At 41.2% G+C, this 25,815-nt stretch overlaps 13 protein-coding genes and 2 non-coding genes across 15 annotated transcripts; 11 read left to right on the top strand and 4 right to left on the bottom strand.

Moving 5' to 3' along the window:
• Positions 1-104: 104 nt before the first annotated feature.
• TRM732 (tRNA methylation protein TRM732) lies at positions 105-4,364 on the top strand (the record flags this gene model as incomplete). The annotated part of the gene is made up of 1 exon (XM_003679378.1): positions 105-4,364. One exon carries the CDS (start codon positions 105-107, stop codon positions 4,362-4,364), a length of 4,260 nt encoding a protein of 1,419 aa, XP_003679426.1.
• Positions 4,365-5,253: 889 nt separating this feature from the next.
• TDEL0Btrna6N lies at positions 5,254-5,327 on the top strand. Its single transcript has one exon. It is a non-coding gene; the product is annotated as a tRNA-Asn (tRNA).
• Positions 5,328-5,463: 136 nt separating this feature from the next.
• Positions 5,464-7,122, top strand: ROY1 (Roy1p; the record flags this gene model as incomplete). The annotated part of the gene is made up of 1 exon (XM_003679379.1): positions 5,464-7,122. The coding sequence occupies one exon, from the start codon at positions 5,464-5,466 to the stop codon at positions 7,120-7,122; it is 1,659 nt and encodes a 552-aa protein (XP_003679427.1).
• A 773-nt stretch (positions 7,123-7,895) lies between these two features.
• PET111 (Pet111p) lies at positions 7,896-10,283 on the top strand (the record flags this gene model as incomplete). The annotated part of the gene is made up of 1 exon (XM_003679380.1): positions 7,896-10,283. One exon carries the CDS (start codon positions 7,896-7,898, stop codon positions 10,281-10,283), a length of 2,388 nt encoding a protein of 795 aa, XP_003679428.1.
• A 258-nt stretch (positions 10,284-10,541) lies between these two features.
• PSH1 (ubiquitin-protein ligase PSH1) lies at positions 10,542-12,164 on the top strand (the record flags this gene model as incomplete). Its single annotated transcript, XM_003679381.1, has 1 exon — positions 10,542-12,164. One exon carries the CDS (start codon positions 10,542-10,544, stop codon positions 12,162-12,164), a length of 1,623 nt encoding a protein of 540 aa, XP_003679429.1.
• A 176-nt stretch (positions 12,165-12,340) lies between these two features.
• Positions 12,341-12,520, top strand: COX7 (cytochrome c oxidase subunit VII; the record flags this gene model as incomplete). Its single annotated transcript, XM_003679382.1, has 1 exon — positions 12,341-12,520. The coding sequence occupies one exon, from the start codon at positions 12,341-12,343 to the stop codon at positions 12,518-12,520; it is 180 nt and encodes a 59-aa protein (XP_003679430.1).
• Positions 12,521-12,918: 398 nt separating this feature from the next.
• AIM39 (Aim39p) lies at positions 12,919-13,911 on the top strand (the record flags this gene model as incomplete). Its single annotated transcript, XM_003679383.1, has 1 exon — positions 12,919-13,911. One exon carries the CDS (start codon positions 12,919-12,921, stop codon positions 13,909-13,911), a length of 993 nt encoding a protein of 330 aa, XP_003679431.1.
• A 9-nt stretch (positions 13,912-13,920) lies between these two features.
• GFD1 (Gfd1p) lies at positions 13,921-14,271 on the bottom strand (the record flags this gene model as incomplete). The annotated part of the gene is made up of 1 exon (XM_003679384.1): positions 13,921-14,271. One exon carries the CDS (start codon positions 14,269-14,271, stop codon positions 13,921-13,923), a length of 351 nt encoding a protein of 116 aa, XP_003679432.1.
• Positions 14,272-14,455: 184 nt separating this feature from the next.
• Positions 14,456-15,568, top strand: TDEL0B00930 (uncharacterized protein; the record flags this gene model as incomplete). Its single annotated transcript, XM_003679385.1, has 1 exon — positions 14,456-15,568. One exon carries the CDS (start codon positions 14,456-14,458, stop codon positions 15,566-15,568), a length of 1,113 nt encoding a protein of 370 aa, XP_003679433.1.
• Positions 15,569-15,759: 191 nt separating this feature from the next.
• On the top strand, positions 15,760-16,062 carry MLO1 (Mlo1p; the record flags this gene model as incomplete). Its single annotated transcript, XM_003679386.1, has 1 exon — positions 15,760-16,062. One exon carries the CDS (start codon positions 15,760-15,762, stop codon positions 16,060-16,062), a length of 303 nt encoding a protein of 100 aa, XP_003679434.1.
• A 203-nt stretch (positions 16,063-16,265) lies between these two features.
• HOR7 (Hor7p) lies at positions 16,266-16,442 on the bottom strand (the record flags this gene model as incomplete). The annotated part of the gene is made up of 1 exon (XM_003679387.1): positions 16,266-16,442. One exon carries the CDS (start codon positions 16,440-16,442, stop codon positions 16,266-16,268), a length of 177 nt encoding a protein of 58 aa, XP_003679435.1.
• A 660-nt stretch (positions 16,443-17,102) lies between these two features.
• Positions 17,103-18,842, bottom strand: GAD1 (glutamate decarboxylase GAD1; the record flags this gene model as incomplete). The annotated part of the gene is made up of 1 exon (XM_003679388.1): positions 17,103-18,842. The coding sequence occupies one exon, from the start codon at positions 18,840-18,842 to the stop codon at positions 17,103-17,105; it is 1,740 nt and encodes a 579-aa protein (XP_003679436.1).
• Positions 18,843-19,002: 160 nt separating this feature from the next.
• SPE2 (adenosylmethionine decarboxylase SPE2) lies at positions 19,003-20,199 on the bottom strand (the record flags this gene model as incomplete). Its single annotated transcript, XM_003679389.1, has 1 exon — positions 19,003-20,199. The coding sequence occupies one exon, from the start codon at positions 20,197-20,199 to the stop codon at positions 19,003-19,005; it is 1,197 nt and encodes a 398-aa protein (XP_003679437.1).
• Positions 20,200-20,807: 608 nt separating this feature from the next.
• On the top strand, positions 20,808-20,880 carry TDEL0Btrna10A. Its single transcript has one exon. It is a non-coding gene; the product is annotated as a tRNA-Ala (tRNA).
• A 203-nt stretch (positions 20,881-21,083) lies between these two features.
• Positions 21,084-25,763, top strand: RKR1 (ubiquitin-protein ligase RKR1; the record flags this gene model as incomplete). Its single annotated transcript, XM_003679390.1, has 1 exon — positions 21,084-25,763. The coding sequence occupies one exon, from the start codon at positions 21,084-21,086 to the stop codon at positions 25,761-25,763; it is 4,680 nt and encodes a 1,559-aa protein (XP_003679438.1).
• Positions 25,764-25,815: the final 52 nt, after the last annotated feature.

Raw genomic sequence — 25,815 nt, forward strand, 5'->3', positions numbered from 1 at the left:
TGTAGTGAATAGTAATTTTTCAAAATGCAGACATTGAAAGAGTTTACATGCGAAGAGAAAGAGAGTCAGCACAAAGATAGAACGCAATTGAGTTGGGATTTGAAATGAATGAGAATGCTCATCAGGATATTCAATCGATAAAAGAATTCTTGCTAGAGAACAATCCAGCGAGAATCAATCCGGACAATCAAGACGAGATAACAGATGAGTTTATCAATTGCTTTCAAAAGTTGTTTGTCTTTTTCAATGAGAAGAGTGAGAGTTTATCAGATAGTTCCAGATTACTTGTAACTGATACCTTTTCCATATGGGTTCTAAGGACAACGCAAGTCATCTCTCAAAAGAAAATTGATATTAGCGGCTACTTTAACAATGCCAAAGATGAGTTTTCAGATGATAAGTGTACCAAGATCTTTCAATATGTGCTGGATTTTTGGATCGACGGTAATTCTGCATTTATCAACGCCTTGAAGGATCTGTTCAATAAGTTCTTACATCTCATAAGAAAATTACGTCCTCCAGATCAATGTACTAAACTCTTCACTTCATGGCTTGATAGGGCTTTGCAGGTACCGTCATCCCTGCCGGTGCAGTACTACTTGATTGATGCGTTGGCGAGAGAGCTAGATCTTTATCACATACTGGAAAAAAAGCCTGATTTCATTGATACTTCATTGTCTCTTATGTGGTCTGATGCACTTTCGAATCCAGTAGGTAGATGTTTATCCCGTTTCTTGATAAACATTTTCGATACCCATCTAAAGAAAAATCCTGCAGCGATTTCAGATTGGCTTGCCTTGTGGCAAGAATCTGTCATGATCCACTTGGGGGAACCTCGAAGGAGGAAGGCCATCGAGCTTTACGTCCTGGCTCCTGTGTTTAAACAAATGCCCAAATCTGCCTTTAGTAAATTTGTTCAAAATATCAAAACGACCAATTATCCACTTCTATTGAGTATTTTCAAACTTGGTCAAGAGCTGGGGATTGAAGAGGAACCATTCCATGAAAACAGACTCATTTCTCTAGATATTATAGCCAATTTTCTGAAACAAGACAATCTGAAACTATCTGCATTTGAGTTACTCACATTATCAACAAAGAAATCCCAGCCGGTTCGTCCCTATGTGTTCACTTTGGTGGAAGAAAATTTGACCCCATTCTTTGTCGACACACAGATTGAGACCAGAAATTACTTCTGTAGCTCTTTCAAGCATTTCCTCCATCGGATAAGAGATTCTGCTCATGCCTCCAACAAAAGTGCGATGAGCCTGAAGAGGGCTAACAAATTTCCAAAAGAGCAAAGAGAAAAGTTTACCTACCTCGAAGAATGTAAGACATTTATCCAATATTTACTGCAGTTTCTAAAATCACAGATCTGCCCTGGTACACAATACCAAAGAAATGATACAGCATTCAAGTTACTTAAGATAATCGTCGAGAGCGGGGTCGATGCTTCCATACCGAAAAGGTATATAGATACCAAAAATGCTAGAGAGTATCCATTTTCCATCCAAGTTTTTGACGAGTCGATGGTAAGACTTTTGTTTGATTGTTTGGCAAGTAGCTACCCCGATATTCGACAAATGGCTAAAAAGTCGCTCTTGATGGCCATTGGAAGTAGTTACGGAGATACTGTGATGGAGCGCACTGATTGGAAGGCGATAGAGGAGCGATCCTTGATTTTTCTCAAGGAGTATCAATACTCAGATATAGGTGCTGTACTTCAGGATGTCCTATACCGTACATCGCAAGATAAATCATTATTTATCAGCGACAGACTGGAAATACTACTTCAGAAGGTGCATGAGAGTAATGGCAATCACTCAAAGAATATTGATCAATCGATAAATGGCTATTTGACCTCATTGAATTTGATCTTACATGAGAACGAATACGATTTGACCTCAGTTGATTCAATTGTCAAAAAATGCATAGCGATCGTCTTCGATAATTGGCAAGCTGTCAAACATGTCATCTGTCATGATTCTGATGAAACGGATTTGCACCTAATGTATCCAGATGGAAACATCGATATCCATCTCATTTTGAGTACCGCATTCAGAACAACAAAGGAATCTTCGGCGTTGCTGCATACCTTAATTCAAGTTTATCCTCTTTCCGGGGAGCAACTTATTGAAATCGGTGAGTTTCTCATAGATCAACTGTTCAGTATTCGCCATAGCGGTGCTTTCCAGTCGATCTCTCCTACATTCCTTGCTTGTTGTTTAAGATGTCGAAAGGAGAATCCAAGCCTACTTAAAAAATGGCTGGATGATGTTCTTAAATCACTAGAAATCAAAACCCAAAACGTCACTAGACGTTCGGGTGGTATACCATCCCTGCTAACTGTTATCTTGGCCACCGAGACTAATAATGAACGTCCTCTCTTGAAGCATGCTTTTGAAGTTCTAACTAGGATTGCGTCAACCAAAATAGACGAGCATCAGGATAAAGTTGATCTTCCTCAGGTCAATGCATTCAACTGTATTAAGGCCATTTTCACAGAATCTAAACTTTCGGATGTCTGCGATGAATATGCAGCTCAGGCCCTGGATCTAGCTCTTGGAAATTTTGACTCTCAGATCTGGGCCCTAAGAAACTGCTCTATCATGCTCTTCACATCTCTGCAAAATAGACTGTTTGGAAAGAAAGGGAAGAGTGTTAGTGCACGATTGTTCTTTACAAGATACCAGGGCGTTCGAGAAAATTTACTCGATATCCTCCGTTCCTCCATGAGCAACACCTCAAGGGATGAGGAAAAGTCGGAACAAGCATCTCAGGTCGAATCAATATTCTTAGTGCTGAGTGTGTTGTTGCGTTTGAAACCAACGCCTGGATATAATGGACTTAAAGACTTTACTACTGAGATATCACGATGTCTCAAGAGCTCCAACTGGAAAGTCAGAAAACTATCTGCTCTGGTTCTATCTTCAATGGCGGAAGATCCTTTAAGTTCTTCAGAGAGTATTCTGAAGGATTCGTCACCTATGAATCAAAACAGTCTGCATGGCTACCTACTGGTAGTCAAAGAGGCAATAAATAGCAGACTCGATGACAAATCTGCAGAGCTTTCCGATGAATTAGTGAATACGCTNNTTCTGCAAAGTGATGAGCTTCTTTGCGAGAACTCATGTTTTGTTACCGCGAATGCTTACCTGTCTTTAATGGCGAGCCTTCTGAAGCAAAATGGCAGTTCGGTTGATAAAGCTGATAAAAAGCCTTTCCTAAAGTGTTTGGGCAGTTTTTTTGTGCAGCAAGATAGCCTGTATGCTGTTGATGGGACTCGACAGCTTTGCTTGACTACGGCAATCAAAATTTTGTTAGAATTTGGAAACCCAGAGGACGTTCCAGACATCTGTGAACTAGGCATTCTCTCACCATTTTACGAAGTTCAAAAAGCTGTACTACAATGGCTTACAGAAAACGTCCACCTATCGAGCGGAAACTTTAAGGGTTTGTGCGACTCGATAGAAAAATTGGTTAACAGAAAGAACACCTTGTCATCAGTCAGTTCTCTCAGCTTACTAGCCCTAGACGCCTTGAGTGCTGAGGTCAATATCGAGTTGTTACTAAATTTGATCGAGCGTCCCTCCAGTGAAGATATACAACTGACGGCGATTGAGTGTATTGGGAAATGCTTACCTGCTAGTGAGTCTGGAACGTTAGAGAGTATTGTTTCTCGTTTTGGTCGTGAGGATTTGCCTTTGGCATACAGAGTCGCATGCTTCAAGTGTTTGACCAGATACCCTAACATCGGAAATGAAGCAAAGCTTCTTTTCCATATTCATCAAATGTTGAGCGACGATGATGAGGAACTTAGAGAGATGGCAGCCGCCTTTTTGAATAACATTCTTTCCCTATCGGATAATTTGGACGGTGAGAATATGAGTCCCTCAGTTATTGCAGAACGATTTGGTTCGCGTGTATCTGAAATTTGCTCGATACACGATGTGCAAGATATCTCAATGAACCAAATAAAACAGTTCTTTGTAACCGAAGGAAATGACCCACTGTGTTCCGATATTAAATCCAACACCAAGAGTCTTTTCGAGCTGGAAAAGGACAATCTTTACAAAAATGAATTAGAGCAGAACATGCAGTACGTCAAAATCCTACAGGCAACTGAATATGATGATAAACAATTCAAGTTGTGGTTAGACCTGAAAAGAAATGAAGTGACACACTTTTTGAGCATTAACAGAATCATAGATGGACCTTTCGGTTGGGCTAGTTACGGCGCCATTTTCTCTAGACTTTATGTTTTGAATGCCTTGATCTCATCGTTCACTCCAGAGAAATTAGATGATTTTAGAAATGCATTAACAAAATCCAGCATACATCCAGTCATTTTAAACCACAAATGAAAATCGTCTTTATAGAATCTCAGACGATTTCCTCTTTATCTAAACACAGAAAATTAATCCCAGTCAATCGTCTATGTTAGTTTGATACAAATCAGTTTTAGTTGCAGAGCTGAGGCTGTTTAGCGTGAAGAAGCTTCAATTTTCATGGAAACCCGAGTTTTGGTATTAACCTGGGATTTCATTTGACGTAGACTATGGGTTCGATCAACGATAGTATAGTTCATTGTGAAAACACCAATGACTAATAATTTCAGTCTTTGATGATGACTACTAGCCTGATTTATGCCTTGCCAATGCGAATGGCAAAAATGGCTATTTTTTTATCATAAATATAATAATTGACGTTTTACACTCGATCTACTCCGATGACTCGTCGATGACTCATTATCAAGAGAACTCGCAAGATCTTTATTGTTAATAGTATTCATTTTTAAAATCCTGTGCGATCCATTCCTCCAGAATGGAAAGTATGGTCAGAATTATACAAGAGACGAATTTAATGGGCCTTCTCATAATCGTCCGTCTCACTTTTGAATAGAAAGGGAAGGAAGGAGTAGCAAGAAGTAACTACCGATGAAGCCTAGGCATGGTCCAGGTAGATCTTACAGGTGGTGCAACAGAAAAAAGGATGAATAATCAGTGCATAATTTGAGCAAGTGGGCCAATTTTACGATCACACCCGGCGGGATCTAAGTAACTTATATGATGCATATGGTATTTTTGATATGATGATAAAATCTCCACAAACCTTGAAGCTCCAACTTTAGCGGTGGGTACAAGACTCATATATGACTGCAACCTGCGCTACTAAACTCAAATCAAGAATAAAATATACTGAAGAGTTTGATCTGTAAATATTTGTTAACTTCTTCTTTCAACAAGTTTTCGAGACTTCGTGGCCAAGCTGGTTAAGGCGTGCGACTGTTAATCGCAAGATCGTGAGTTCAATCCTCACCGAGGTCGATTTTTTTGCAAACAGGAGATGCCGCCGCTTTTTGTTGGATGTCGAAATTAGGTGTAAGGTAATGGTATTTGATGAGCAAGACCTATACTCATTATGTTTACATTTTTTATGCCTAACTCAATTCGCTAGGTTATCATGTCGGTGCAGGATCAATTGTTGACAGTTTTGACCAAAACCTGTCAGTTTTTGAATCAAAATGATGTATTGTCGCTGGCGCAGACTTCCAGATCCATTCACGATCAATTAGCTATTGAACAATTATATCGCAATGTAATCATTACTAAGGATCCTGTATGTAGAAGTGATGCGTGGTTTCTAGATGGTGATCAATCCTATTTAAGTGGCTACAGAGCGTTGAAAAAGAGTGCTGATCAAAATGACTTGTTCCTTTATGATAGGATTGAGAGATTCATAGAATCTCCACATTTAAAGTATGTCAAGACACTGGTCATTCAAGATCGTGTGTTTGCAGACAGTGAAACAGGCAATCTCTTACTCCGACAACTACTGGACAAAATTATCAGCCTTGATGTTATCGAGGACCTCGAGATCAGAGACAAGACCCTATTTGATGAATTTTACGATGAGATTTTAAACCTGAGCCACTTGACGAAAATTAAGATCTTAGACTTGAAGTCATTGGAGAAGACGAAATCTTTATCCAGTTTGGAAACGCTGGAATGGGTTTGTGACAGCCGCGAAATCTCGCACTTGCAATTGTCACCTAAAGTTAAAGAAATGTTGTCTGTAAGTTTGAGAAAGGCAGAGTTGATTATTGATCATGCAAACTGCTCAAGCCTTCCACTCTTTTCGTATTTGCAATCTCAGGGAGTGAAATGTCACTCATTAAGATCCCTGAAATTCAATCATTTGCATGAAGTCAATTCCCATGATAAGCATATACAGGAGCAAGATATAGCTCACTTAGAGGAAGTAGTCAACTTGGGGAAACTGGAACAGTTAGAGCTTGGTCTTTCTTGCGAAGATATAGGATGTGGTTGCATTGATGAATTCCTGATGGAGCTTGCTCCCCATTTAACATCTCTCAATAAACTGGGGCTGATCGAGCGAACGATTGTGGAGACATCCGATCATAAGGTTAAAGAAGATTGGGATATCACAATTTGCAAATTCATTCTCCATATCCCTCATGTGGGCTCTAACTTGAAGGAATTGAGTGTGAGACACCAAACCCCACTAAATGGACTTTCAGATGACAGTGTGCATGGGAACTATTTCCGAAGAAGAACGCTTTACGAGACAGTTTTACCTAAATTGAAAGCTTTACAGACACTAATGGCTCCCACAATGCTACAATCTCTGAGTGCATATGAAGTCATTGTTTGCGACCTGTTGTGGAATGGTTGCCAATGCAATTATTGCAAAAAAGTCCTGCCAATTTTTGATCAATATATCATGAACCACCAATACTACTCTAAGGAAAGTGGAAGGTACATGGACGTTATACCCACGGTGTTCTTCGCATACGCGGGTCATTTCTTGACTCACAATTTCTTGGGACAGAGCTCTTGGGACTTGAGTACCTTCAATTTTCCACCTTCATCGCGTGCCTGGAATCTACATGGATATGAAGCTTTACATCATTTTGAAAACTATGAATGTTTGTTCGATGAGTCCACCTTCGGCCCTCTAGCCGTGGTTATCACGCATTTCTTCGATGAATACATGGACAGCTTAGTGCAAATGCTTCCTAACCTGAGAAGGGCACTGTTCTCCGGGATATACTATGCTGTGGACAGTGATTCTCATACCTATGAAACGATGTACACCTAAGCAGACCGAAAAATGCGTCAGCCTGAATTGAGTGTTATTATTAGAAGACATGAACTGGTCAGCAGAGGCCTTCATCTTGTACATTCAGCATTTAGTGAGCGTTTATTAGGAAATTCGATAAAGGTCGATAAGATATTATGATTGGAAGCGATGAACATTCTTTTCAAAATATCACTGTATACAAAGATACCAGGACTCATGTTAAAGCTTTGATAATCATCCTATGTGTTCAAGACAGCCGCTACACGAGGCAGGACGTAGATAGGTTGATATGTCGTGCTTCTTGGCATATTATAATAATGCTAAGAAGCTGCCTCTTACTGAGAACCTAGATATTGAATTAGTATAGCTACCATCAGATCACTGCTTCAGCCTTACTACATCGTAAATTGTTTTAATCCTTTGTATCGCATTTTCGATGGCAAGGACAGAGCTGATTCAATTTTTTTCATGTAGTTGACGAAAAATAAAGACTTATAGAAGGGTTGAAGAGTGGTTGAATAACTTCGAAGGCCTCATTGAAAAGCTGACCATTCGCCTTCCGGAAGCCTGCTTCCAGGTTTACTGATTGCATTGCAAAATTTGTCCTGTCAAGGCACCGATTGTGCTTCATATTTATCTTCCAGACTGAGCTGTTCAAAAATTAACTGAACCGGCACAATCGCATTGATACACTTAACTATCCTTTTAGCATAAGACTGATACTGAGCTGCAAGGACTGCTCAATCCACGAACATCAACAAAATACGATATATGACCAATTTACGAGCGATATGCTACGAAGAAAACCATTACTATGCCGAACGTCTCGAATATTGCAACTATTTCATGTCAAATCAATCAGCCGTGATACTCATAGGACGTATTCGTGGCTGCGACCTGTTACCAGCCACCAAGATAAAGACGAAATCAAAGACTGGGTCAAAGGCAGTTTACACGAACCACTTCCAGCCCAGCACTTCCCCGAACGGCTTGACCCTACCGGAAGTGCTCATGCAGTGACGAAAGGCTCCAGTCGCTCGATAACAATTATATCTGAAGAAGAATACTGCCTTCTTTGGCGAAATAGTTTCAGGACAGCCGACTTGACGGCAGTTGAACAAGTGCTCGAAAGGGCAAAATGCGGAGTCTTGTTCAATATCGCACAGATTGCTGTTTTAATTCGAGCATTGAGCATTGTACGAAGGAACTACGAGATACATGAAATATACTGTGCTTACAAAGAATACCTTCCCTTGATAGATGCACAAGCGACCCATTCAAGTGCTCATCAGGAATTTTTGGAGACTATTCTACGAGTCGAACAGAGTCTCGGCAACTATCATCTATGCGAGACCCTTTTTTCTGACTATATCAAATGTCCAAATCTCGATCCCCAAATTATCTTGATTGGGCTAAGAACATTTCTCCGCAATGACAATTTGCAACTGGCCAAACAGTTTTTTATTCAAGTTTTGGATAATCCAGAAACCTTCCCCATTACTAAAGTAGAACTGAAGTCTTTTCTTACTGACCTAAGTGGGTTTAATGATCTTGAGACAGCGCAGTTCGTCTTCAAACTTTGGCTATCGAAAAAATGTGACGGATGCACTATCTCGCTTGACTATTATCCAGATGGTGACACAATTTCAATACTTCACAGACTTTACCTGCAAGCTAATGACCCAGATGGCTTGAAAGAGTTCTTGTCACTTGAAGCTGTCAAGAAAAGTGGCTATCCTTCAGACGTGATGTTCGAAGTAAATGAACTTTGCCATCAATTGCGACTTGATAAAGAGATGTTAGATGAGAGTCAAGTCGCTGAAAAAGTGGACTACTTTCTTACCTTACTACAACACAGGAAGTCCGATCGGAGGCAATTCTATTCATCCCTGCTGGATTCCTTAGTGAAGGGAAAGAATTTCAGCAGCATACGACATGTGGTATCCAAGGTTCGAGGCGATACGCAAATACGGTTAGATGGTTCCTTCCACCTTATAATTGCCAGGTTTTTTGTCAAGCAAGGCCTGTTGAATCATTTGCTTCAATATTACTCTGATGTTGTGAGAAATCAAACCGCGGGACGGATACGTTTAAAAGTCGAAAACATAGAACAATTATGGCTATGTGCATTGCAAACCTACCCTTTTCTCACAAGAGAGATAACAAACGAACTCAAAGTCATTTTGGATAATAAGATATATCTGCGCAGATTTACCGATTTGAGGAAAATCATTAGGCAAACATCACAGGTAAGAAGAAGAAGGCTAATGGGTGGTGACGAATACATCAAATCTGCATTGTCATTGACCGATTTTAGGAGGTTACAGAAGTTTGAGTACGCAGTGTCGAAGAATGATGTCGCAGGTGCGATAACGGCCATTATGGAAAGTTTGAAGCAAGGGACCAAGCCGCAGTTTGATTTTTATTTTTGTGCCATACGAATCTCTTTGACTGCTTCCCTTCCATCACTGGCAAAATCTTTGAACGACATTCTTTTGAAATCATACAGAGCCCCGCTAAAGCTAAATATTCTTTGGCTCAGATATGATGCTCTACTCCAGTACCAACAAACGGTTTCCAAATCTGAGATGCTCTCATTTGGTAAGGTACCATTAATCGAAGCGCAATTGAAGGAGTTTCATCGGTCTCATCAGGAGTCACTAAATTTCCAGAATTACCTGCAATTATCACAAATAAGCATTTTCATCCGAGACTATCATCAAGCGTCCTTATTACTGAATAGAGCATTGGGGCTCATCGACAAGCAAGACAGACAGCAATGGCTCATGTATTATATGACTGCTTTGAAATTATCGACGCGCCTTTACAAATCGCAAGACTTTCTAAGAACTCTGAAGGATTGGAATCAGAACACCAATGCGAGTTTGATATCTCATGGTTGCATTCGACAAATCAAAGCATTTACCAAACTTTTCGTTAAGAGACGTAATCAAAATTTTGACTACGACTATGAAGTAGCTCAAGAGATCTCCAAAGAAATCGAGCTGGCTGTTGAAAAATACGTCGGATTGAAGTTCGAAGGTTTGAATGAAAGTCGCAAGCTTTGTAAACTTTTAACGAGGTGGCTGAACCAAGAGATGAAAGAACTTGCAAGAGATGAGCGTAAGAGACGCAAAGCATTAGACCTCGCTGTCGCTGAATATTCCGACGAAGCATGAATCATCCTGTACATATAAGAGCATAAAGAACAGTAAATAGTGAACTTAAAATAATTATAGAGGCCACATTCACAATATATGTGGCTCATCCTTTCACGATTTGAAACTTCTAGCCGCGTTTCAATTAAGCAAAAGTATCAGGAAAGGCGATGTTGTTACAAAATTCAACCTTAAGGCCTCACCAAATAAAAATAGTATAAAGCTGGCACATAGGAAGAGTATTGAAGTCAGTGTAAAGTAATGAAACGCTCAGGAGAAATGACTGGTACTTTACGTGAGTTCTTGACGGCGAAGAGCCCGAAGATCCAATGGCAGGTTCTGTCTAAGGTGTTCGAGTCTCTAACATGCTCAATTTGCCATGAATACATGTATGTTCCGATGATGACTCAGTGTGGTCACAACTATTGTTATGATTGTTTGCTGGCCTGGTTTGAAAGTAATCCCGAGGAGGAGTTGAGCTGTCCTCAGTGCAGAGCATCAGTGATCAATACACCGGCTCTGAATAGTGCTCTAAAACAGTGGCTACACACAGTTTTCGAAGCCCTTCAAGAAGAAGAGATTGAAGATGATGATGAGAGACAGATTTTTTCGAAATTAGTGGAAGCTAAGGAAAGTTGTGAACAAACTTATAAGCAAGACGAAAAGAACGATGATCTGTTCAAAGGGATCTTCAAAAACAGTGCTGTTGGTGTTGTTGATAAAGAGGATGATGGTATCCTAAGATGTAGCAATTGTCATTGGGAATTGGAAGATGATGAAGACGATATGTGCCCGCATTGTCATTTGAGAATTAGAAGCAGGCCTAACGTGAGTCGACCTGGATCAGATAGCGAAGAAGAGTACTCTGGTGATGAATTCCAACGAGAGTACATAAGGGGTATACCATTGGTTTCATACTCTGAATACGCTACTGATTACTTCATGTGCGTTAAAATGTACATGCGGAATTTGAAAAATCCTAGCGATATTATCCAAGAGGAACATGATTATGAAAAGCCATTACATTTCCATGAATCGTTTCTTCCTGGTCGTGCTGTCATGTTATATCCATCATTTAGTGCCTATTTTTATTTCACTTATTCATCCTGTTTGATGAACCGTCGAATATTCGTGCGAATTATCCAGGAATTGGAAGAAATCGGTCACGATGAGGAAGAGCTAGAGGAGTTTATTGAGAACGAGTACCGATGGTATGTCGAACAATCTCATGACGGTTTTGATGAGGATGTATTTCGCACTAAGGTCAAAAACCTTCAGAAATCGGTTCAGGCATATGAGGCAAAACTTAAAGAATATCTCGAAGAGTATAGCAATGTCAGTGATCCTTCATTGAACAACTTCCATATCAGGTTTCCGCTCTTGGTCAGAAGAACTGTGGATGAAGGCGTGGACCTCGTAATTCCATCGTATTCCGTGTACGCTCAATGTGATTATACACTAGACGATGAAGAGAGAGCGAAAGTTGTGCCAATGGTTAGGCATATAGAAAGTCATAGCGCTTGTAGAAGATATCGAGACACAGACGATGAGATGGATTCGTCGATGGACGATTTTATCGCTAGTGATGACGAAGAGATGGCGCCAAACAATCTAGTCGATTTAGACGCGAGTGAGCATTCTAGTGACAGCGATAGTAAGCGTTCTCACGATGAAGAAGAGCTAGATAGTGATTACTTTGAGCGCAACGAGGGCGAAGGATTTGTCTCTGGTGACAGTCTCGATGATGGGAATAATGAGGACACCAGCGAACAAGGAGGAGATGCTGACGGCGACGACGACGATGACGATGATGATGATGATGATGAAGATTCAAATGTGGTTCACAAGGCTCGTAAAAGGAATCGTGCCATAGTTGAAGCCAGCGAAGACGAATCCATGTAAACTTGAAATTCTCGATTCTGATTGGTCGCGCGCGCTGTTTGACGGGTTGCCGGTTTTAGCGGGCAGCTTCAAAGACTTTTGAAGGAAAAATCTGTTCAACTACTATACTCTCTTTGATATTCGTTACAAGAACAAAGTGAAGAGGTTGTTCAATATCACGAAACCAGGAAAGCAATATGTCTAACAGAATCATTGAATTGCAAAAAATATTCCAATCATCTACCAAACCATTGTGGTGGAGACACCCAAGATCTGCATTCTACCTATACCCCTTCTACGGTTTAATGGCTGTCGCTGTGGTAGCACCATTGCTATACATTCCAAATGCTGTTCGTGGCATCAAGGCTAAGAAATAGATGCATTTTTCTGAGGATTAGACATTTTATATTCGAGACGTATTAGCTGAACTTTCAACTTCAGGAGAACAGATGAGTGGGATCAATGTGCTAAGGTGGCATATTTAGAACTTTAATACGCACAGTTTTATTTATAAGTTCATTTAAAATAATAATATCAAGGAACATCGCAATGATATGGTTTACAGAACTCCGTTTGATCCCATAGGACTTCTTCAAAGTTATCTACCCATGGGATTGTAGTATTCTTGGTCTCGGACCTTTAAATAGGTATTCTCTGTGTTTTGTAGTGCTAAGATTTGTCGGTTCTGAATTAGACAAGGGCTACAAGGGCATAGATTTTTCAGATATCACAACTTGTTGAAGAATAAAGATTTATAAAGGTATAAAAACTTAGCATGACAGCCGTGTGCTTGGTGAGCCGAACGAGCTCATTAGTGGCCAGGCATAGTGGACAATCACTGGTTCTGTTGAGAAGGCCTGTGCGGTGGTTAACGACCAATCGCGAGGACCCTAGATACGTATTCTCGAAACCGCCTTCAAAGACAGAAGTTCCTCACCCTAATGATGGCAAGTATTTCTTCTCAAGACCTGATGATACAAAGAAGGGAGAATATCGGGGATCAAACGTTTTAGGGCAAGCGATCTTGCAACAAAGGCGCAGACGCCGTAGGCAACTGCTGTCGATCATCTTTGTGGGCGTGATCGGGTCCATATTGGGCTATTCCATTGGGTATAAGGCACTATATTTGAGAGAGCAGAGTTTCATTCCACTCTTCCCAGCTTCCAGGATTCGTAAGCTAAGCGCACGAGATCGAAGAAGAATAGACGCTGGTAAAGTACAACTGTTGTCCCAGATACGAGTATTAGAGCAACTATCACAACATGAAATGATCAAGGAAGATTACGGTGTGCCTCTTCGTGATGCAAGTACAAATGAGACACCTGAAGTACAGGATTTTAGCATATGGTGTGAAGATCAAGATCCATGCGTGACGGGGATCGTCGTTGAACCCAATGATGGGAGACCTTCTAGCCACCAATGGTACCGAATACCTTTCCTGTTCAAATGGAGACTCACACATAGGCCGCTAAGCATCTCTCGGACAATAAATAGTATTCTGGAAGGCATTGGTCTATCTACATCTGACCTTTTCCAAGTGGTAGCCCCAGAGAAAGTCTACGACTCATTCAAGTACGAGTATCCAATTCAGGACGATGATCACTCGATGCACATCTGGTTTCTAGGGGAAATGAAATTGGACAACGACTCGTTAGTAGTTTACAAAGGAAAGTATCATGTCGATGTCAAATTAGAACAAATTGATCTGCTTCGTAAAGAAAATGGTAAATTAGTCCGTTACATCCTATACAAGGAGAATGAAAGATAGTCCATATGTTTATAGTTTTAGTGACGTGTTCAACTTCTCCAGAATCTTATCCTCTTCGTCTTCATCTGACCATTGGAAGCCTCCGTCATCGTTCAAGAAACTTTCCAACAACTCTTTCTGTTGCTTCTGATGTTGATTCTTCTCATAAATCTGTCTTTGCTCTTCGATCTTTTTCTTCAACAAAGCCTTTTTATCAGTATTATCCTTTGGTTTCTCCTTGAGACTGAAAGTTAACCTTGGCTTCTCCTCTTGAACCTTCTTAGCAGTAACGTTGGCCTTCTTTTGAGGAGCCTTCTTTTGATGGGGAGCTTTCTTCTTGGGCACATCTGGGGCATCGGCCCATTTGGACTCCAGCACCATAGCCAACCACTCTATAAACTATTCTTTATAAATCGTTAATCATAGTACACATGATTGTCTCGTTATCCTGTTCGGATGACGAACGGATAGTCATAGGTCTTCAAAAAATAACCTCAGTATTAAAGGTAAAAACTTGGCAGATAACTAGTTTATCGTCATTAATGGCGACCAAAGGCGTAGGATTATGTCTTTGAAGGACCCCAACGGCGAGAGGTTTGAGTCGGAGAGGCAGTTGAGCAGCGAAGGCTCACTATACAAAGATGACACTGTAGTTAGAAGAATATCGCGGGAGTATTTGAAACCAAATATTGGACTGGTGCTGCTGGTGGTTTCGTACTTCTTCAATTCTGGTATGGTTGTTGCCACGAAAGTGCTAGAGACAGATCATGAAGGTGTGGAAGATAGAGAGCCGATAAAGCCTCTTCAAATCTTGCTAGTGCGGATGTCGATCACTTATGTGGGCACTCTACTCTACATGTTAAAGAATCGCAAGACTATTGAGAATGTACCGTTTGGCCCACCAGAAGTACGCAAATGGTTGATATTGAGAGGACTTATGGGATTTCTTGGAGTTTTCGGGCTTTATTCCTCATTGGTATACCTCAGTATCAGCGATGCAATCCTAATAACGTTTCTAACACCAACAGTAACTGTAATTCTAGCTTGGATCGTACTACGAGAAAGGTTTACAGTGATTGAAGCCGTGGGATCGTTACTATCATTCGGGGGAGTGATTCTAATCGTACGTCCCAGCTTCCTATTCGGAACAGCTACAACTTCTACAGACGCGGCAGAGTCTGAAAATACCAGAGACCGTCTGATAGCTACCATAATGTCTCTAGTCGGTGTATTTGGAGCCAGTTCAGTCTACATAATCATCCGTCACATCGGCCAAAGAGCACATGCGATCCTCAGTGTAAGCTATTTCTCACTGATTGTAACAATCATCTCGATCGCAGGAGTTGCTCTGGTGCCTTCAATGCACATTCAGATGCCAAGCAATACCAAGCAATGGCTCCTTTTTGCCAACTTGGGTATATGCGGGTTCATCTTCCAATACCTGCTCACCATGGGGATCCAACGTGAGAGGGCAGGTCGGGGTTCAGTAATGGCGTATACACAACTGATTTACGCGGTTTTTTGGGATGTTGCGTTGTGGCACAATTGGCCCAAGTTGTGGTCCTGGCTAGGCATGCTAATAATAGTTGGGTCTACGCTCGCAGTAATCAAGTTCAAGCCAAAGGAGTCCGCTTCTCCACCTGATGAGGAGGAGAACTACGAGTTGGACGAGATTTGACTGAATATTTTTTTTGTAATTCGCAAGATGAGGGCGCAAGGGACAGAGAGAGAAAGATGGTTGTTGGGGGTACACAGATACAAGAAAAAGCCAACCAAAAGCGAGCTTATAGATAGCAGTATATAGAGAGTAAAGGATTAAAGTTGAAGGAATACATCAAAAGCCAGTCAAGTAGTTCTTGTAGTTCTGCAATGCTGGGCAGAGTGCTGAGCAAACGGCTGGCATGCGATATTGCATGTGAAGGGGCTTTCAAAAGGTGGTATGAACTTGAAATGCATGAGAAACAACGCTTCGTGAACGGCTTTGTCGCATTATATCGTGAACAGTACCCCGTATCCCGCTCCAATGGGTCTTTACAAGGACTATCAGCCAAGATGAATGACCATCATCGGGATTCCCCATCGGTTTTCGGAATCTTCTACAACGACATATGGGGCCGTCGATGCAGACGGTTCCAGGATCCAAGTTTCCAGTCATTATTGATACCTCGCTAAATAAGATAGATGTAAATTTTTGTATTCAGGTTAGTACAATAAAAAAAGACGTTTTCAATTACTTTTAAAGGTATTAAATTGTTACAGTTCTAAGTCTAAAGAGGTATCAAGCCTCGATATATAGATACAAACGAACAAACGAAAAAAAAATAGTCCCAAGTTAAATAAAATCTTAGAATAAAACTAGCAAAAAAGCTAGTTCCTTAAACCAAAAAGGCCAAAGCACCTGCAGCGGCAGCACCCACCAAACCAGCGTTTAGAGCGTTGTTGCTGCCAGCAAGCTGAGCAGCACCATTAGAAGTAGTACCGTTAGACTCGTTTTGAGCAGCGGCTAGACCGAAGAAAGCGACAGCAGAGACAATAACTTTAGAGAATTGCATATTGTTGGATTTCTGAGAGAGAAAAGAGAGAGATGAAGAAAATAATCCTTCCTACAACTTTAAAGCTTGTCCTTATATAGTCGGTTTACCGCCAGGGACAAGAGGGGGGGGAGGCGCTTATTTTAAGAGAAAGGGGCGACGCGTGGCCGGCCTTTCCTATCGCCTCGAGCGCCACCGTGCTGTGTGGAAGCAAGCTGGACTTTGCGAAGCGACCCCCTCTTTGGGAAGCGCGTTAAAAATAACCGCGGGGCGCAGCGAAAGCAATAGAAAGCAATAATGGAGAAAGCCGATAAGTGAGTGCTTAATTGGTATTTGTTGACTAACTGATTGGAATTGTTGTATTGCTGGTGACTCACGTTATATCGCCTAATTGGTTCTAAATTGAATAATGACACTTTTGCCCATTCGTCATATCTGAGCCTACTTCGGCGGCTAACGCGAAGTTTGCTATGGAAGGGAGTTCCGACCTCTTTGACGCAAGATAAGGGGAAGGGCCGAGACCCATTATTTGCCACTGAATGGTCGCAATAATAATATTTGAGCATGATGTTTCTATACAAGAAGAGGAAGACAGCCGTAGTTGAACTAGCCGCCGAACATGAACTGTAGCATTTAAATTTTTTTTGCAACTAAACACATTACATACTTTTCACATTCGCCCTAACACGTACCTCTGTAGTTCTTGGAGAAACTTTTCCTGTGCTTGTGCTCAGGAGGAGCAGAGTCGTCTGAAGGTGAGGCTAACGTTAGCAACATCTTGTACACAAATTCGCGGTTCTCATCCGCGCCTTTGTTGGCAAGTGACTCTGTCACTGCCTTGTAGCTATCCAATAGCTTCGTCACAGCGCGCTCGATATCCAGTAGCAATAGCTGTGCCAAATCTAATTTCATCTCCGTCCGGAACACTACGCGCAGCACTTCGTGCTGGTCTGAGTCGTCTGTAGACTTTGGTAGAGGATAGTTTGGAATGATCCACCCACGGTTACGTAGCATAGATGATAGCATCGATTGTGGGATCTCAGGATACTTTTCGTGGAACTCGCGCGATAACTTGAATGCAGCCAGTGGTACACCTGGCTTGAAGTGTGCTGGGTTCTCCCAGTAATCGTTGACCGACTCTGGTAACTTGTCATCGGCTATCCTCTCGTGGATACAGCTGACGACTTCAAACATGTTGGGCATCCGTGGCGAAGCTAATAGCTCGTGACAGAAAGCCCGTGCTACAAACAGTGACTTATTGAAATGGCTGTGGAACCCCTGGTGGCCCAATGTCACTAGGTTGTAGTACTGATGAATCACTTGGAAGCCTGGTCTCGAGAAGTTTAATCCGAAAGTCTCTTCCACACCACCCAAATACTTTAGTTTGAATTTTAACTCGCTTGCTAGTAGTGATTCGTCCTTCCACAGTACCCAACCAAGCCCAGGGGTTGTCAGACCAAATTTGTGACCACTGGTGTTAATACTCATTACTCTGGGGTGGTTAAACCCCCATCTGCTCATCTTGTACTCTGCCAATTGCGCTTCTTCAAACGCAAAGGGTACGACGAACCCACCTGAAGCACCATCAACATGAATTGGAATATCCTTGTTCGACCACTTAGGGTTCGCGTTTTCTATCTCGGTCAACACTTCTGAAACTTGCTCAACGTTTTCCAACGTTCCTGTATACGTAGTCCCAAGAATAACAAACGCACCAATCGTATTCTCGTCTACGTAGTCCCACAACATCTTGGGGTCCAGGCAACTATGACTCTTAGTGGATACTGGAATTAACCTGCATTCGACTTCAAAGTACCTTGCAAACTTCTCCAGGGCGACCTGGCAAGCAGAAGACATCACGATATTGGGTTTGGCGATGGATTTGCCAGCATCTTGCATCCTGTGCTCCCATCTTTTCTTCATTGCTAACCCACCAAGCATGATGGCCTCACTAGAACCCGTAGTGGCACATCCAATAGGATCGTCCTTCTCGTTGTCGCATTTCCACAATTGAGCAAGCATAGAGATACATCTCTGAGTTATCTCAATCAATTGAGGATACTCGTCGTTATCAGCCAAATTCTTCAACATATTCTCGCTGATCAATCTCCTGGCAATATCACTGGCATCCGTGTTGACAAAACTGGCTAGATTTAAGTGAGGATTCCCATCTAAAGTCAGTTCATTATGAATTAGATCATAAGCCGTTTGCTCCCCAATGCCTCTCTGGGGAATCTTATACCTATTCGACAAAATATGGTTGCCCTCGTGCTCTTCAGCCTTGGTTGCTGTTCCCAAGTGCAAGCCTTGCACTTGCTGGGGTAGCAAATTGGCCTCTTCAAGACCCTTATATGAGTCCATATGGTGATGTTGCACCAAAGTTCTTGGTCTCTTTTGTCTGTCCGAGTGTTTATGTAGCATTTTTGATTCTCAATTGCTTCTTTTCGAATTGAGCAGAAGTATTATGGTATCCCAATGCTTCTCCCCACCCTTATATACTTGACATATTTTTTTGCCAAGACTTGCCCCCTTGATCGTATATTATCTGTTACCATAGCAACGCTTACTAACTTGCTACTCTTTATACACGTTCAAATCTCATATATAGCAATTGATAGTCTTCCAGGTCGTAGATAATCCTATCCTTCCTTGTGTAGCCTGGCACTTGCTCGCCAACATTCATGAATTTGCCGAAGGATTCACTCCATACATCCTTGGTGAAAAATGTGAGACAGAAATCGTGTGGTTGGAAAACTTTGAGTACGTGGTTCACAACTTGTACGTTATCCTGCTTGTTCTCTGAGATCTTGCTCACTGGCACATTACTCTCGAACGAGGCGTATGACCAGCCCTTTTCAGGTGTAACATGCAATGTGTAGTAGTATTTCTCATCCATCATCATGTTGGCGGAATAACCGCAAGGTGTGAATGCAAAGGCGTCGTGATGGAATGAGGAGTTTGTGTTGTTGGAGTAAACGCAGTCTAAACTGGTTTCCTTGGTGATCTTGAAACCCAAAGTGTGGCCCTCATCTTCTTCTGAATTTTTCGAGGCTTGTTGACCGTTTACGTCACGGGTGTAAATGAACTGCTGGGCTCGTTCGTGACTTAGTCCTGTCATCAAAATTTCCAGAGTCTCATCCGGATCCCCATCGCTCAATTTTTGTGCCATGGATTTGTTCGTTTCGGTAACGTACAAGTTCCAGTGGTTACTTTCGTCGTTACGACCCACGAGGTAACTTCTACCATGGCAAAAGAGCTTGTTCAAGAACTCTATTTCATTAGCCCAATTTTTGTGGATAGAGCGTTGCTTCAGGGGGAACATAAAGCAGCGCCTCGAGTAAAATACTTTGTATGGATGATATCTACCCTCTTTATCCTTGTTCTTGCAAACATCCCAACCGAGCTCGGCGTCAATGACGTCGAACAGCCGCTGCAAGCAGAACAAAGTGGTAGTTGTACCACAAGTTTTGAGTGTGATTTTATGATCGTAAACAAATAGTGATGATTCGCTTAAGAGGAATGCGTCCATGGAGTTCGTGGACCTTACCGATAGAACTTCACATTTAACGAGTTTCAACACTTCCACCCATTTGGCTACTTCAATGTCACGAAGTGTAGATTTGGAACTAGATTCCTGTGGAATATCTTTGGCAGAAGGATAGAACCATATTTCCAGTAGTTTTTCTGGACCTTCAAATGCCTCAGTGGAATCTAACTTGGCTGACAACTCATGGTCAATGTACGAATGGTTCGTCAGTTCCTTCTCAATGATGGTCATGATGCTTAAAATTGGTTTTTTTCCTTAAAGATTAGCTCTAGCTGAATGAAGAGAATTGGAGTATATTATCGTGGTTTGGGAGGCTTATTGTACAAAAAGGATGGATCCTCACTGAACATAAAAGGTCGACTGAGTATAATGTTCAATAACGTTAAATACTGCCTGACTTGGGGAGTGTAAGACCTGATTAGATGAGATTTATTACTCTGATTTCACTCTGCTTGAATATTTTAAAAAAATTTTAAGATGCGATGCCCGCGTTCGCAGCTCTCCATTGTTTGAACATTTCAGAAGCAAACGGCAGGGTCAACATGCCAATCCATTCATCAATGGCATTTACTACAGAAGCTGTTACAACTAAATCTCATCTTTCCTTTATATCATATGCTTTGTCTTCCAAACCTCACCTTATAAACTTATGGCGAATAATAACTCCAATCGTGATATATATGTACCCCAATCGTCTAATTCACCCAACGAAACACACTTTTCGTTTGTCCAGCAATCCTTGTCTTGTCTGTGACATCCACTTACTGAATTATACTTATGTCGTCTGTTTGTCTATTTCTTTATCTAACTTAATATTTAATGTTCATCAATTAAAATATGGGCATGTGGCGTAGTTGGTAGCGCGCTCCCTTAGCATGGGAGAGGTCTTCGGTTCGACTCCGGACTTGTCCAAATATTTTTTTCATGGTTTTATAACTCACTTAGCTTCACTTTGCTAATATGTGTAATGTTGATAGAATTGTTAGACACTATCCTGTTCTCGTCGAGTCAGCTACAGTCAAGTATTGAAGAATTGTTTTGTCAAATAGATTGCTCCATCGCAAAGCCACTCTTTGATTGATTGGGTTTGGAAAAGTAAAGAACAAAACTTATAGATGTCCTTCGGCGGTGTGAACACTTTTCAGCAATACTCTACAGATTTCGGACTAGGTCATAATGGTGTCAGAGTGTCGTTCAACTACTTCGACGGTATTCCTGAGCCATCGTTGTTGAATGCTTTAGCTTCGAATGAGTTGAAATTGATCTTCAAATCTTTGTTAAAGAGGGATGAAACCACTAAAGAAAAGGCACTAGGTGATTTGCTCAAGCTAATTGAGAACTACAATGAACATTCGTATTTGTTTGATGATGATATCTTCTTTCTTTGTTGGTCGCAGGTGTACCCAAAGCTACTGGTCAGTGAGTCCAAAGCTATCAGAATTGGCTCTCATGTCGTCACAGCGAAGCTGATAAAATTACTCAACAAAAGGATCTCCAAATTCTTGAAGGATCTCGTTCCCTTGATTCTTATGGGGGTATGCGATACGGATTTATCAGTAAGCAAAGCAAGCGTTACACAGCTCAATGATGTCTTCGATAATGATTCCAACAAGGTCAGTTCATTGTGGTTTATGTTTCAAGAATACATTCTCAACGTCATCCACGAAATTATAGTTAAAGAAAATGAAGAAACCATATCTGATGAGCGGTTCATTGGTAAAGAAGACTCCCAACTGCGATTCAACCGTCTAATTACTAGTGCGGTTTATCTTTTGACCAATTTGACAGAATCTGATAAGTTCGATTCGAAAAAGCACAAAGACATTTACCATGATATAGTGATGACTGAAAGTCTGTGGAAACTATTGAACTTGAAAAATCTGCATTTTTTGAAGAGTTACGAGGCGGCACTGCGATTGCAGCAGTCTTTATATACTGGTGGTTATCTGACCACTCACAAGGACGTTTTGAAGATTTCAACAAGGAAGCTGTTGAAATCGCTATCGCAAGTTAGTTCTAAGAACGTTCTCAAGGTTGCTCAGCTGACAGGTCTGATCTTGGATACATTGACCATGCTGAACGACTACAAAGACGGCAGAATTTGGTCATACGATAAGTCCTCCAAAGAAAAGCTACTCAACTTTCTGAATATTGCATCAAAGAAGCCGTCTCCTGGTTTTTTCAACAGCATGTTTAAGTTTTACCAAAAGACCAAAGGGAATGGACTAATCGACGTTAAAGATTGGCTCCCAATATGGAGAGGATCCGTCAAAGCGCTCAATGAAATGCCTTTCCTGGGAAGATTTGGTGCTGAGCTATTAGGAGAGTTATGGAACAACTATAGGAAATTTGTCAGCGATTCGAATCAGGGAGGAGTTAATGAGATAGTAGAAGAAGACATTCTCCAGACTCTGACTTCTGTTAAGCAACTGCAAACTCTGCCGGCTCTGAAGGTTGAATTAAGGAATATCTTTGAGCCTAAGCGCTTAGCACTTAAGATTGGAGAAGTCCTATGCACAGATGGGAACGAGGAATCTCCTCTGCTCAACAATTTAGTGGTCCTACTTTCCATGGGTCCTGAAAATCAAAACGAATTGAAGGAAACCGCTAAAAACATGCTAGAGTCTTTGTCAGGTTGTCAAGAAGGTTTTACCGCCAAAGATCTCAAGATTATGAATGTTTATGATTATTTCATCAAAGAGGGTGTACGTTGTCTTGCTCATGAGGTATCACAATTTGTGTATGAGGTGCCAACCTGGATTGAAGCAGCTACATACGAAAAATCAGCCAAAATCATGATCGACTACTCTAGATCTGCATTCATGGAAAACATCGATGATTATGTCCCCATTATGGATGATTTTATTACAGCTGCTCTATCAGCTGACATATCAGAGGATAAGGTCATTAAGACACTTAACAACCTAAGAGAGGATGTATCGCTGGCAGTATTCTCGTCACCTGTGGTGCAAGAGTTTGTCGCGCATTACATCGAGTCGTTTGACTTTAATGACAATGGCGAGGTCTTTAAAGGGCCCTTAATTAACGAGAACAATGTCTCCCAATTATATGAGAAAGCTGTTTACAGCAAACACCTCGAAGACTTCTTACATCATCTCCCTGGTTTAAGTACTCATGCATTACAATCACTATTCGAGAAGTCTGATTTAATGTCAGATTACTTATTCGATATTCCGCAAGTTGAAACGAAGAAGCTGTATCGCCTGGTACAACCTTTTATCAATTCTAACATCAAAATTACCCAGAAACTTGCCAGCGCGATTAGAACTTATGCAACGAAGATGTCGTTGAAATCATCCAATCCATTATACCTGGAATATGCTGTCGACCTCGCCACATCGAAAGGCGAAAACCTTGGCTACTTTTTACCTTTTGATGTTGACATCGAGTTCTCGAAGAACGTTCCATTTGTGGATTCAAGGTTATCACTCCTCAGCACTTTAGGGCTAAATGCTCATCTCCTTAAGATATCTTCTGATCAGTTAAACTTACCGGCAATCGAGCAGTTCGTAAGATATGGAATGTTTCTGGATGCCTTTGTTACTAAAGTCCCAGGTATTTTAGATTACAAATTGAGCACATATCTCACAATGGTGGCAGAACTGGCCGAGGATTTTAATTGCTTGTCTGAGAGACCGAATGAAGACTATCATGATTTCACAAACACTCTGTTCAGGTCACAATCTTTTAGTCTTCCCTTTGAGCGAATCATTGAATGTGTCACTGGCACAACTACAGAGGATGATGGAGAGTTGACTGTGATTCGTAACCTTATTTCTGAGTCCTCGTCATCTACAATTACATTCTACCGCCTTCGAATCTTCCACAAAATACTACAGAACGAAGCGGATGTCATCTCTTCAGCAACCTTCACTCGACTCTTTCCTAAAATCGAAGCATACATTGTTTCTGTAATCAGGGGAAAGCAGGTTAGTTCCCATGATTACTTATTGGTTGCGTCAATGCTTTCGGCAATGGAAAAGTTCAATGGCCTGGACTTGTTTACTAAGCTGAGAAATATGCTCGCAGCAGAATGTGTCGGATCTAGAGAAGATGAGCTAGTAAAGAGGTCTCATAAGCTCATCATATTGCTCAATAACCTCCTTAAGAGTTGGGACAAGAAAAGTTCATCAAGCCCAGTGGCACCACAAAGACTGAATATGATGCTCAGCTCATTAAGACAGTGGCTGGATAGTGATATTGCATTTGAGCCTGAATTTTCCACCATCAGGTTGGTCTTGCTCAGGCTGTGTACGCTCCTGATCCAGATTCCCTCCATAAGGGAAGGCTCCCGAATTTTAGGCGAAGTTTCTGCAAGATTGCTGATCGATTCCTTGACAATGTGTCAGTTGGAAGAAACAGAGTATTTATTCGAACTTCGTTTCCACTGCGTGAAGCTTTACGAGCAGCTAATTGAAGATTCTAAGGCTATGAGTTCTGAAATTTCGGAAGGTGTTGATGCTGCTTTAATCGAGCTGTGCCTAATCCATTGGCCAGCGGAAAGAAACAACCAGATCTCATCAATTTTTAATCGCACGCTATTCAAAATCATGGAGAGCTTCAATCCTAAAAAAATGATCGAGTATTATCCGCAATTTCTCAGCGCTTTCATCGACATTGATCCCCGCCATAACATCAACAGAACAAGGCTTTTGCTAGGTCAGCTCGAGAGAATCGTCATAGAGAAGCAAAAAGATGCTTTCATTGAGTATGAGTTCAGAAACCAGCAGGCGCTTTCATCGAAGGGGCCTCAGGATGATGAGGATCTAGAAGAAGATGGGTCAGCAAATGATGAATTTAAACTTCCAGCAGCATTGATAGAGAAGTTGAGTACCGAAGTCCCGCAAGATTATTTGGAAAGTGAGAATGAGCTTGAATTTTTGAAATACCTGTGGTATTGGGATTTGACTTTTTGCTTCTTCAACGAGGTATCATATAATCTACGTCAATTGTTCATCGACCAGTTGAAGAGCAAAAACTTGATTACTAGTTTCTTTGATTTCATTGCGGACCAAATTGATATGCAGGAGACGAAGTTTTGGAAAGATGCTGGAACTGATGCAATCCTGAAGTATGATGTCTCGGAAACCGGCTTCTCGCCTTATAGAGAAGAAATATTTGCTGAATGTAAAAGACTACTAGGACATTCTATGTATCGTCTCTTCGTCAACGTTGGATCATTAACAAGTGGCTGGTGGTTAAACATCAAGGACAGGTCGCTCCAAGCAAAAATTGAAAAATTTGTCTCCCAATTCATAACGCCCATTCTAATAGAAAAAGAGCTTGAGGATGTCACCAATAAAATGGATAAGCTCAAATCGAATGATGATGCTCTAACAATCAGGATTAACAAGGTAACGAATGAAGTTAAGGCCAGTTATCTAATTGACGAGCAGAAACTTGAACTCTCTTTCAAATTACCTTCCAATTACCCTCTGACTAACGTCCAAGTCATTGGAGTTTCCCGTGTTGGTATCAGTGAGCAGAAGTGGAAACAATGGATTATGTCCGCACAGAGAGTTATCACTGGAATGAACGGCACTGTAATGGATTCGATGGAGCTTCTCACGAGGAATATTAATTTGCAATTTTCAGGTTTCGAAGAATGTGCAATTTGTTACTCTATTTTACATGCTGTGGATAGGAAACTGCCTACCAAAACTTGTCCTACTTGTAATAATAAATTTCACGGCGCTTGTTTATACAAGTGGTTCAGGTCATCAGGAAACAATACCTGTCCGCTCTGCCGTAGTGAGATTCCATTTAGAAAATGAAATAAATGGAGTTCTTAAGCATATAAACTTTTATAAACAATCTCACTATCAA

Source organism: Torulaspora delbrueckii, chromosome 2, assembly GCF_000243375.1.
Source record: "Torulaspora delbrueckii CBS 1146 chromosome 2, complete genome".
NCBI classification, from domain to species: Eukaryota; Fungi; Ascomycota; class Saccharomycetes; order Saccharomycetales; family Saccharomycetaceae; genus Torulaspora; species Torulaspora delbrueckii.